Source organism: Agelaius phoeniceus, chromosome 24 (genome assembly GCF_051311805.1).
Source record: "Agelaius phoeniceus isolate bAgePho1 chromosome 24, bAgePho1.hap1, whole genome shotgun sequence".
NCBI lineage: Eukaryota > Metazoa > Chordata > Aves > Passeriformes > Icteridae > Agelaius > Agelaius phoeniceus.
This window is the reverse complement of record NC_135288.1, coordinates 3,419,142-3,431,271: the sequence shown is the minus strand read 5'-3', so window position 1 is coordinate 3,431,271 and position 12,130 is coordinate 3,419,142. Positions and strand designations below refer to the sequence as shown.

General features: G+C 48.6%; 1 protein-coding gene across 7 annotated transcripts; it reads left to right on the top strand.

Moving 5' to 3' along the window:
* The first annotated feature begins 70 nt into the window (after positions 1–70).
* Positions 71–12,117, top strand: MTHFR (methylenetetrahydrofolate reductase). Of its 7 annotated transcripts, XM_077190398.1 has the most exons (13): positions 71–209; positions 872–906; positions 2,908–3,159; positions 4,205–4,443; positions 4,739–4,849; positions 5,018–5,211; positions 5,677–5,927; positions 7,218–7,352; positions 8,195–8,375; positions 8,748–8,930; positions 10,199–10,300; positions 10,536–10,655; positions 11,270–12,117. In XM_077190398.1, the coding sequence occupies exons 3-13, from the start codon at positions 2,918–2,920 to the stop codon at positions 11,465–11,467; spliced, it is 1,956 nt and encodes a 651-aa protein (XP_077046513.1). In that variant the 5' UTR covers positions 71–209; positions 872–906; positions 2,908–2,917; the 3' UTR covers positions 11,468–12,117. The 7 variants fall into 7 exon arrangements, with proteins under 7 accessions (XP_077046513.1, XP_054503615.1, XP_054503616.1 ...); XM_054647640.2 differs by lacking the exon at positions 872–906; XM_054647641.2 differs by lacking the exons at positions 71–209; positions 872–906 and adding an exon at positions 243–607.
* Positions 12,118–12,130: the final 13 nt, after the last annotated feature.

Here is a 12,130-nt window from a genome sequence, read left to right as displayed (position 1 = left end):
CCGCATTCCCTCCCGTAGCCCCGCCGGTCCCTCCTCCTCGGCCCGCTCTGGCCGCACCCCCAGGCCCCGTCCGGCCCTCAACCCCGCCCCGGCCCGCGGCGCCATGTCGGGTGAGGGCAGCCGCGGGCCCACACGTGACGCGCCCGGCCGCGGCCGCCTTTAAAGCGCGGCGGGCGAGCGGCGCAGGCAGCGCCCGACAGCGGCCGCAGGTGAGCGGGGCCCGGGAGCGGGGGTTCTATCGCTGCCCCACCGCCCGGGGCTCTTTCCGGCCCGTCTGCCCGCCGGCTGCTCCGGCCAGGCCGTGCTGGGCCGTGCTGTGCTGCTGCTGAGGTGAAGGGGCGATCGGGCTGCAGTGACCTGCCTGGCTCCGACCCCCTCCCCGGCACTCGGGATCGCAGGTGCCGCTCCTCACCTTCTTCCCCGGCTGCCGGGCTCCCTCCGGCCCTTCCCCCTCGGCTGTCCCGTGGCCCCTCAGGTGTTCGGGCGGCGGATGCCGCCCCGGTCCCTTGCGGTGCCCGCCTGGCCTCAGCCTGATGCCGTGGCCCTGAAGCAGCGTGTGCACCCTGTGAGAAAAATGCATCTGCTGCAGCCGAGTTTAGTCTGGAAGGTAAAACTGAGCTTAGGGGAATGCAGGCTCCACGCTCTGTGTGTCGGTGTCAGCTCAGGGCTGGAAGGAGTTGGAATACCAACATCATCAAAACCACAGCAGGTGCATCCATGGTGAGCATCAGAAGTGTGCTGAGCCACGGATCTTTCAGCCCTGCAGCGTGACAAAGACAGGAGCAGGAATGTTGACAGGTGTTAAAAATTGTCTTACTTTGCTGCTGTTCTTATTGTTTAGGCTTATCTTTTTTCTCTTTGCAATAACTAGAAGTATCTGACAGCAAATCTGTGATGCATATCACGGTAAGGAAATTGTTCCAAATGCTGCCCGTAGATGAAAATCTAAGTGTGTCTTTTTCACGTCTTCATGATTTGATATTGCTAGTAAGATAAGGAGCTTTGCTCAACAGCCAGTCTCATTTTATAGAGACATAGAGACCTGAACCCTTTTTCCATGTGATGGGTGTTAAAATCTTAAATCAGAAAACAAAGCTCCTTTGATTTGCCTGCAGGGCTGTGCCATGCTTGCTAGGAATGCCATGTTGGGAGCTGACAGCATGTGATTGTGAAGCCCTAGCTTGATCACCAACGTGTGCTTGGGGATAATTCTCCCAGATTAATGCATGTGGATGTCAGGCAGAGTCCCCTGAGCCTGGTCAGGGCTGTGACTGTGCACCCAGTTGGGTTTGCTTCACCTGTCAGTTGGTCTGTGCTGCTGATTTTTACTGCAGCTGCTATGTTGGTACACAGGAGAGCTTGGAACAGAAAGCTTGCGCTTCTTTCTCACATCTCCTGCCAGCTGGACAGCTTCCTCAGGTGATAAAAGTAGACTTTCTCTCAAAAGGGTTTTGCTTGATTGGCAGCTCAAGTGTAAACAGTAGAAGATGAGTTCAAAGTCTTCTTGGCTGAACTAAAGCCACAGACCTGATGATAAGGACTGAGAGTGTGATGGTTCACGCAGCTGCTTCCTCCAAAACAGCTCCAAAGTTATGTAATGCTTGGACATGATGCTTGCCAGTGAGAATTTTAAGTTTTGGCAGGTACTAAAGCAAATAACACAGATCCAAATATTGTGGTAGCTCTTCCATAACTGTCTGAGGTAATCCCTACCTCGTTTTAAAGGCACAGGATGGGACATTTTGCAGAGCTAAGTGGAGTTGGGTATCCTAAACCTACTTGTACCAGTGACTTGCAGTGATGTTTTGCTTTCTGTAATGCCAAGCAAGCACAGCTGGTCTCATTGCAAGACAGGGAGATGAGGATGGTCCCTGCAGGCCTTGTTTCCAAGCAGCCACAGTTGTTGACAAAGGGAGCAGCGTGTCTGGTAAAGAGTTGAGTGTGTGCAATGGGGCTGGCATAGGGGACAGCTGTCTGTGGAGAAGGCTAATGGTTAAAAATGCAGGTGTGAAGCCAGCAAACTAAAAAAAGGACAGTTAGTGGGGATGGCCTGGTCAGAGGGGATTCTGTGCTTTGTTTCTGACATAGCAATAGTTTGTGCATGCTGGAGTACCTGCCCCATTAGCACTGACTCTCCTACCTGCACTGTAAGCAGTGCTGCCTTTTGGGAACAAACAGGATGGAAACAGTACAAGAAGCAGCTGCAGTAGATAATAAAAAGTATCTGCTGGCATGCCTGAAATAGGGGTCTCCTCAAGCCAGGTCTCATAAGCTCTTGGAGATCTATTTCACACCCAAGATAGCTCAACTACCTTTGGAGGCATAAAATCAGCAGGATGGCTTCTGTGGTAGCGTTGGAAACAAAAAGGTTTTAATAAAAGGCAAAATAACAAAACTCTTTACAGAGAAAAACCGAGCCAGGTGCAAGAGGTTCTTGCTCCTGGTAAAACACCCCTCAAAAGCCATTTGTTTCTTTCTTTTCTTTTTCTAGTAAATTGCTCAGGTGGAACTTTTGGATCTCCTGTCCAATTAGCTATCCTTAAGTTTGAGGTGAAGTCCCCCAGGTCCTATGAGGAGTCTTCTTTGCTAATTGAGGAGAGAAACTTCTGGACTTATTTCCTCTTTAATGGGACAAAGGAGAGTTTTGTCACTCCATCAACAGGGGGCACATTCCTATGCATGCCCAGCCCAAGGCTGCAGTCACTATCAGCACTATCTAAACGTGCTTTTTCCTGTGTTTTCTCCAGATTTCCCACTAGAGCTTACAGTGAAAGCTGGCAAAAGGTGATGGTGATGAATGCTGGGTCTTGGCATAGTCTTCTTCAACCATCTGCCGCTCACCTCAGCAGTCCCTGCTCCATGCACACACCCATGTACCGACCATCCTCTTTGTGCTCCCCTCTGCAGAGCTCTCGCCATGGTTAATGAGACCCAGCATTCCTGCAGTGCCAGCTCCAGCTCCAGGTCCGATGGCGGCAGCAGCAGCGGCAGCGAGAGCTCCAAGGACAACTCGCGCTGCTCCACCCCCGTGCTCGATGCCGACCGGCACGAGCGGCTGCGGGAGAAGATGCGCCGCCGGCAGGACGCTGGGGACAAGTGGTTCTCCCTGGAGTTCTTCCCTCCACGCACAGCCAACGCTGCTGTCAATCTCATCTCCAGGCGAGTGCTGCAGGGTACGAGAGGGGAGGTATCTGTGGTGGAGGGCAGGGAAATAGCTGACTAACAGAGGCAGGCTCTGCTCCATGCTCTGTCTCCCCTTCCAGGTGACGAAGCAGGTAGTGGGGCTGTGCTTTCCTGCTGAGGAGGGTAATGGACACCAAGTAACTTGTCTTCCTTGGAGGCCCTGAAGAGTTAAGTGTCACGGTGGGATTACTGAGGGGCCAGGTTGTTTCCCCACTCCCATGCCCTGGGAAGATGGAGTAACCCCAATGTCATGTTCTGGGTCTGAAGCACAATGCTGGGGCAGAAAAGTACCAAGTAAAAGCAGAAAATATTCCTTGATGGACAGTGTGCCAAAACCTCTGCAACAGATTCCCATTTCCTTTCAATATTCATCCAGCCACTGTGGTTTGTGCCTCTGTACTACAGTTTTAGCCTCTGACACAGGTATCCACATCTATGTGCTAAATGAAAGCTGATAGGTCACAGCAGAGCTGGGAGTTACTCTGGAGCCCCAGGAGCCACCATGGACATGCCTGGAGGAGGAAAGAGTATTTCACAATTATTTTTATAATTGATAAAAGCCAATGCCATATGCTGAACAGAAGGGCCTGTTCCACCTTGGAGCAGGAGAGAGACAAGTTAGGGAAGCTCTGTGGCCTCTACAGTTCAAGGTGGCAACAGAGGCTGCAGCATAGTCTCCTATCCCAAAAGGAAAGGGACTTGCATTGCTGTCTGTCAGAAGCTGTGTCAGTCTGTCAGAGCATGCAGGGAGAGTCTGTTGTACAGAGAACACCTCCATTGCTGCCTCTTCTATGAAATTGTAAACTGTTCCCCATACAGCCTTCAAGGATGGCTTTCCTTATTTACATCTTTCTAATTTACTTGCTAAACTCTTAGTGCAACGCTTTAGTGATCTGTCCTGTCGCTGTCATCCAAGCTCTCTCTGCCTGCTGCTGGCATTCTAGCAGTGAGCAGGATACTCAAGGCCCAGGGAGGGGATTTGGCTCTGTGCTGTAGGCTAACACAGCTTTAAACCCCACAGGTTTGACCACATGGGAGCAGGTGGTCCCCTCTTCATTGATGTGACATGGCACCCTGCAGGGGACCCAGGATCTGACAAGGAAACCTCTTCCATGATTATTGCTTACACTGCAGTGAACTACTGTGGCCTGGAGACCATCCTGCACATGACCTGCTGCAACCAGAGCAAGGATGACATCACTGGGCACCTGCAGAAGGCCAAGAGGCTCGGGCTAAAGAACATCATGGCACTGCGTGGAGGTGAATCCTTCTGTCCTGTGATGTTAGTGCAGAGTGCTGCTGCTGTGTCCAATTCCAGAGTAAAACCAGAGAAGATTTAGGGGCTCCTTCTGCAGGAATTAATTACTGAGACTGTGTTTCACCTGAGCCCTTTGTTAGCAGTGCCTTCAGCTCAAGGGCAGACAAAGCCAGTCCATAGGTAAAACTGCAGATTTGGGAGTTCAGCTGTCTTCCTTTTGATACCAGGTTTTTACAGAACTACCGGATCTGAATTCAGCAAACAGTTGGAGAGAGCTGTGATTTGTTCTCTTTTCAGATCCTGCTGGTGAGGAATGGGAGGAAGAAGTGGATGGTTTCAACTACGCCGTTGATCTGGTTAAGCACATTCGCAGTGAATTTGATGATTACTTTGACATCTGTGTGGCAGGTAAATGCCTTCTATTGCAGAGTGTGCAGGGTCTGAGACAGGGAAATCAGCTCAGCACTCCCTCCCTGGACCTAGGCTGTGACAGTACAATCAGATTGGATGCTTCCTAATTTCTGCATGTTGTTCTGACCACCATTTTTCACTTTTTTCCCCCCCTTCTCCCCAAAGGCTACCCCAAGGGTCATCCTGAAGCAGAGAGCTATGAGGCAGACCTGAGGCACCTGAAGGAGAAAGTCTATGCTGGAGCAGACTTCATCATTACACAGCTTTTCTTCCGACCAGAAACCTTTCTCAAGTTCATGAAGGATTGCCAAGCCATTGGCATTACCTGCCCCATTATTCCTGGCATCTTCCCTATACAGGTGAAATCCAGTAATTTGGATTTAGGGAGGGAATAAGGATCTAGGATGTTAGGTATTTGTGGGTCAGGGCCTGAGAGAGGTCTGTAAATATCCTCCACAAAATTTCAGGGAAGAAAGACTGCTGAATGTAATAGATCTGTCAGTGGTATGCCAAATTAAACTCTTAGCCAGCTAATAACAAGCTAAAAAGGTTTCTTGTGCCCATGTGGCAGAAAGGGATATAAAGGACAATGCCTGCAAGTCCTGAGGTCACTGAATATTCTGGGCTTGGGCAAGGATGTGGGGAGAAATGACCTAAAGTGGCATGACCTGGACTGTGTTCCCATCCTAGAGATGAGGCCTGGGAGTTGATTCCAGGAGCCCCAGTTCTAAATCTCCTGCCACAAAAATCACGATAAAGTACCTGTGTTAGTGGGATGGCAAAAAAAGGTCTGGGAAAAAATGATAATCTGCATCCTCATCCAGGGCTACCACTCCCTGCGCCAGCTGGTGAAGCTCTCCAAGCTGGAAGTGCCGCAGGAAATCAAAGATGTGATCGAGCCCATCAAGGACAACGACGCAGCCATCCGGAACTACGGCGTGGAGCTGGCGGTGTCCATGTGCCGGGAGCTGCTGGACAGCGGCCTGGTGCACGGGCTGCACTTCTACACCCTCAACCGCGAGGTGGCCACCACCGAGGTCCTGAAGCGCCTGGGCATCTGGAACGAGGACCCAAGGTGAGCACAATGCCTTGGCTTCTGTTAGTTCCCCTTTTCTGTCCATCTGTCCATCCATCCCCTCTACTGAAGGTACAAATAATGGATGGGTGTCACCATGACGTTTTCTGGAAAATCCCTTCGCCAGGATTTTTCTCCTGAGAAGCTTCAGGAAAGAAATGTAAGCAATAATTATCTGATTGCTTGGAATGTGGTTTGGGGGTCGCTTACCAACAGGTGCATCTTTGATTGGTGTAGTGTGAATTGTTTTTAATTAATGGCCAATCACAGCCAGCTGTGTCAGACTGAGTCTGTCATGGGTTTTTATTATCACTCTTGTTGAGCCTTCTGAGGTCTCCTTTCTCTTTTTTAGTATAGTTTTAGTATATATTTTTCATTTGATATGCTATAGATATGCTATAGATATGCTATAGATATGCTATAGATATGCTATAGATATGCTATAGATATGCTATAGATATGCTATAGATATGCTATAGATATGCTATAGATATGCTATAGATATGCTATAGATATGCTATAGATATGCTATATTATAGAATATAATATATCAGCCTTCTGAGAACTTGCAGTCAATTCTCATCTCTCACCTCATCCTGGGGACCCTCACAACACCTCAACAGATGGGTCAATACCTCTGCTCTCCTTTTCTCCTTTTCTTTTTTCTTTTATCAGCTTTTGCATTCAGTAGTTCACCCTTCCCACAGATCTCCAACAAAAGCTGGGAGGAATAGAGGAGACAGCCAAAGGAGGAGTTTGTTTTAGTCAAGTAGCTTTAAAGCAGGCATTGTGGGACTCTAAAACTCCAGAGCTTAGAGCTGCCACTTGGAAGAAACACGTTTTTGATGACCATCACAAGCCCTTACAGGCCAGGGGTATGCTCCCACTGTGGATTTCTAGGGGTTTCTGCAGCTGAGAAGGGGAATGTGGACTTCCCCCTGAATCCAAAGGCTTCAACACAGACAAGAAACAGCAAAGGAAAATTGACAGCTGTTTTTTATTTTTCCTTGAAGTAGCTTCCCATGGTGCTTTGCCCTTACCTTTTCCAATTTCAAGTGTCAGTCCTGTACCTTAACATTAAATAGACCCTACCGAGCATCCTGTGAGGGAACTGAGTAGGAAATATTTCCCATAAAGGAAGAAGAGTTTCCTGTTTTACTTCTTGACAACCAGAACTCTTTTCAGCCCCTGTTACTTCTCCCCAGGGGCAAACTGCACCACAGGAAGGCTTCCAGCCTTTACTGGAAAGTCAGCAGAGGAACTGTGTTAACATCTGCTCATCCCCTGCAGGCGGCCTCTGCCCTGGGCAGTCAGTGCCCACCCCAAGAGGAGAGTGGAGGATGTGAGGCCAATCTTCTGGGCCTCCAGGCCAAAGAGTTACATCTACAGAACCCAGGAGTGGGATGACTTCCCCAATGGCCGATGGTAAGTGGGTACCTGCTCTGGGGGTCCAGTTGTGGGTTCCTCTGGGTCTGCATTGAGGGCACTGAGACAGGAGTTCATGTTCACACTCAGGTGTTTATCATTTCTTATCAGTAAAACAGTCTCACTGCTGGGAGTTCTGCAGCTTTTCATTAGAAGGCACAAAATGGCCACAATCTCTTGGTACAAGGGCTTTTCAGACTAAACTGTCCAATTAAGAGCTGACACCTGGATTATTTTCCCTTTTATAACCCAATAACTGATCCCAAAGAGCTGCAATGCAGACTTTTCTGCCCAATTACAAAATGCCACCCAAACCCATGGAGAAGGAGGAAGAAGAAGCATGAAGAAGAAACCCAGGACAACACCCTGTGCCCTCCATCTTGCTGCCATCCACAACACACTAAAAACCCCAAAACCTCAATTTCTCACCCAGTGACACACCTACACTGCTCTCTAGAATCTATTTCACACTTTTGTGGGTTCCAGTCTATTCTGGAGTTTAGGAAACTTTCTCCATGGATGAGGGTCAGAGTCAGTGCTGCCCTGGGGGTCAGGGCACCCCAGAGCAGACACAGAATTATTCCCAGTGCTCTGGGTTTCCACAATGTGCAGGAAGGCAGAGCAGTGGTGGGAAAGCCTGGGCATAACTGAAGTAGCTTTAACAAAGTGGTCCCCTGTTGCTTGGATTTGAGTGAGGTGAGATGAATAGCACCAAGATGTTGAGACTTCTGGTGTCAAGGTGGGTTTTGTTGTGTACTTCTCTTGCTGCTTGGCTCTTCCTGCATCACCAGATCAGCTCATTTTCCTCAGTAATTTCAGGTCTGTGTCTTCTCCCCTTACAGGGGTAACTCCTCCTCTCCAGCTTTTGGGGAACTGAAGGATTATTACCTCTTCTATCTGAAGAGCAAATCTCCCCGTGAGGAGCTTCTGAAGATGTGGGGAGAAGAACTGACCAGTGAGGAAAGTGTCTTTGAGGTGTTCACATGTTACATCACTGGAGAGCCCAACAGGAATGGGTACAAGGTGAGAGGCCAGGAAGGGGTGGTCAGTGTGCCACAAACAATAGTGCACATTTTCCTCTTGTTCCTGGTACCACATTGTTTTTCTAAAGAAGAATTAGCACTTCTCTATCCAAAAGGATTTCCTGGCACACTGGTTGAAGGGGGTCCAACAGCCAGAGCTGAGGCTCAGCATAAAAGAGCATACAGGCCCAGTATTGATTGACTTCAGCACTCTTAGAGTTGTGCATATCCTAACCCTTGAACCAAACCTGGGAATTCTCTCCTGAAGCAGGAGTGTTTGAGACTGTTAAGGCACTGCTGAGTTACTTCAACACCCAGATGGAAATCCAAGGGTTGTTACACCATTGTGAGCCTTCCTTTCTCCTCATGGTAGGTCACCTGTATGCCTTGGAATGATGACCCTCTTGCTACTGAAACCAACCTCCTGAAGGACCAGCTGGAGAAGGTCAACAGACGAGGAATCCTGACCATCAACTCCCAGCCAAACATCAATGGCAAACCATCCACAGACCCCATTGTGGGCTGGGGCCCCAGTGGAGGTTATGTTTTCCAAAAGGTACTGTGTATTTCTCTGGGCTGGGCAGCCAAGAGTTTGACCTGCTTTGCTCTCTGTCAGGCTGGGAGCTCCCAGGCTTACATCCACATAATCTTTCTGTCCACACCTTATCTTACTGCATTCTTGGTGAGATAAGGCAAAGCTCCTTTGGTGTCTTAAGAGCCATAATGCCATCTCTATGGCTGTTTCCCCCCCACTTCAAAACATCTACTGAACATCTGTAGAGTTTCATGGTTTTATTTTCAGCAAGTAATTATTGGTAACTTATTTCTATTATATATACATATGTGCCTGCCCCCTGCATCTGATTCAGTGATGCACAAAGCACCCAGGTTTTTCACACAATGGGAATCAATGGGATAGTATCTCTACCACCCAGCATCTCATGGTGATAAATAGATATTTTAAAATTTCCTCTGTCCTTCTGTATGTCAGAGTTCTCCACAGTTGCCCCCAGCCCGTGCACTGTGCTGTTTGGACAATGATCATATTCCTTCCCATGTCTGCCATGCCTGTCTCCCCCTGTCAGGCATTTCAGGCCCTAGAATGGCTGTGATAGGAATATCCCATCAAGGTAAATGCCAGGCAAGTAGCTCCTACTGGGAAACAAAGCATCCTTGTTCAAAAGGGATCCAAACCTGGTAAAGCCAGAGACCAGCAGATGGCAAATGCATTTATGTTTTCAAAGGAAGAAATTCCCCTGAGGTGAGGGAAATCCATCATCTCACGCAATTGCCAGGAAATGGGGGGAGGGAAGCAGTTGTTGGGAGCAGCCAAGCACAGGATTTGGTTCTATAAGCACACAGGGAGAATTGTGAACAAAAGATGAGGACAGGGAGTGGTGCTTGGGAGGGGCAGCTGAGACCCCAGAGTTCTGCTCTCACCAGGCTGGGCTGCCTTGGCAGGACACTGCTGTAAAATGAAGATTAAGCTCAGGCTTTTTCCAGGCATTCTGGCAGATTGCTTCCTTGAGCAGCAGTTGTGGTAACACTGGAGTTTGTTCCTGCTCATGGACTTAGCTGATGCAAAGCAGGCAGGCTGTAGCCTTCTTCAGTGCACTGCTCCTGGGCTGTTCCTCTGCTCTCCTCAGTTATTTATTCCCCTAGCTCACTTACTGCAGAGGCTCAAGCAAGAGTAAATTAGCATGTGTTTCTGGGAATGAACATACAACAATGACTCTACAAATGTCATTGTTAACCTGTATTTGTCCAGTTCTCTTGTGATTTAAGGCTCTGATTCTCTCCCCCCTTCTCCATCCCTCCCTGCAGGCATACCTGGAGTTCTTCACCTCCAGTGAAATTGTCAGGGCACTGCTCAAAGTGCTGAGGAGGTACGAGTTGAGAGTGAACTACCATATTGTCAATGTCAAGGTAAGGCCATTATTCACAGGACACTTTCTTTTCATTCCTTTCACCACCTTGGGAGTGACACAAATACCAAATATTCAGACATGAGGGCTGATGAAGGGAAGGGAAAGTAAAGCACTTCAGCTGTGGTGTGCAGAATGTCTGGTCCCTAAACAAGGAGAGGGTGAATAAACTCTTTCCAACTAACTCAGTCCCTCCTCCAGCAGTTGCTTCAGAAAGGTTTTCCTTCCTTTGTCAGGGTGAGAATATCACCAATGCTCCAGATCTGCAACCCAATGCTGTCACCTGGGGCATCTTCCCAGGAAGGGAGATCATCCAGCCCACTGTAGTGGATCCTGTGAGCTTCCTCTCCTGGAAGGTGAGTCCTGCCTTCTGTTGGATACATTGCTGTGATTCCCTGGAAATTCAGAGTGTCTGGTTTAGTTTATATCTCTGAAACCCCTCAGAATTGAGGGCTGTTGCTATATTGGCTTGCAGAGGTCTTGTTCCTCCTGCTCCCTCAGCTCCAGCAAGAGCTGTTGCCAGACACAAAGCACCCAGTAATGGGGACTGAGAGCTGCTACTGTTACTGTACCAGGCCTCAGAAGAACAGGAGATTCTGATAATTTTCCCCTCTGGAATTTTCCTGTGCCAGAAATGCTGGCAGGGGAACAGAAACACTCCTGTCAGCTGTACCTGTGCAAGGGGATTTTATCAGCAGTTACCAAACTGGAAAAGAAGGTGGACAGTGGCTCTTCCTCCCCTCTTACACATACAGGGGCAGCATTGAGCCATGCATTGCACTGCAATGTGTCTCCTTTCAGCTCTGAGCACTTTGTGCTGACTGGAAGGCATAAGGCTCCTTGCTCAGCTGTGAGCATTTTTACTGTGAAGAAACAAGCCACACTCTGGCCAGTGTGTGTAACACGTGTACCTAAATCAAGTAAGATCAAGATGTCTCACAACTGCCAATTGTTGTTGTTCCTGTGGCAGGATGAGGCCTTTGCACTGTGGATCGAGCAGTGGGCCAAGCTCTATGAGGAGGAGTCGCCCTCCCGCATGATCATCCAGTACATCCATGACAACTATTACTTGGTCAACCTGGTGGACAATGACTTCCCGCTAGAAAACTGCCTCTGGCAGGTCGTGGAGGATACTTTTGAGCTGTTGAACTCTCCAACTCAGCAGTGAAAATTCTTCTTCTAATCTCTTACTTCCTCCTCCCATCCACTGACCTGGGGAATGCAGCAGCTCCTGTGTTGACAATGAACACACTCCCACACGGTGACCAGGGTGGTGCTCTGATCTGCCCACACTTTGTGCTCCTCTGTCCCCACACAAAAGCTGCCTGAGCCATTCTCACTGAGCATTAGCCAGAACTACCTGAACCTCTGAGCCGAGGCTCCAGACTAAGCCCAAAGGCCAGGGGCTGCAGAATGAAGAGCTGCTAATCATGGTTAAGCTAATTACAGTAACAGAAGAACACCAGATTCTGGTAACTCTCCCCTCTGGTAACTTTGCTGTGCCAGAAATGTTGGCAGGGGAACAGAAACACTCCTGTCAGCTGTACCTATGCACGGGGATTATATCAGCAGTTACCAAACTGGAAAAGAAGGTCAAATTGCTTTTATATTGCACTCTTAAAATATATTTCACAGTTGATCATCAGGCACTTTTGCACTCACTCCAGAAGAAGGTTCAAATTTTCTTCCTAACTTTTCTCCTTGTATTGTATTTCCTGTTTTCTTTTTTAATAGGACTATGGGAATTTCCATTTGGAAAAACTAAGTAGGAATCATAGTATTTCCTAGATTACATACAATAAAATACATGCATACAAATGTCTCTTTTATT

What these genes read in the sequence shown, in the direction of transcription:
- MTHFR (XM_054647639.2), top strand. Translation starts at nt 2,798, where the DNA reads ATGCTGGGTCTTGGCATAGTCTTCTTCAACCATCTGCCGCTCACCTCA. An exon ending in GACTTCCCCAATGGCCGATG is followed by an intron (nt 7,353 to 8,194) that starts GTAAGTGGGTAC and finishes CTCCCCTTACAG; the next exon opens with GGGTAACTCCTCCTCTCCAG. An exon ending in ACCATATTGTCAATGTCAAG is followed by an intron (nt 10,301 to 10,535) that starts GTAAGGCCATTA and finishes TTCCTTTGTCAG; the next exon opens with GGTGAGAATATCACCAATGC.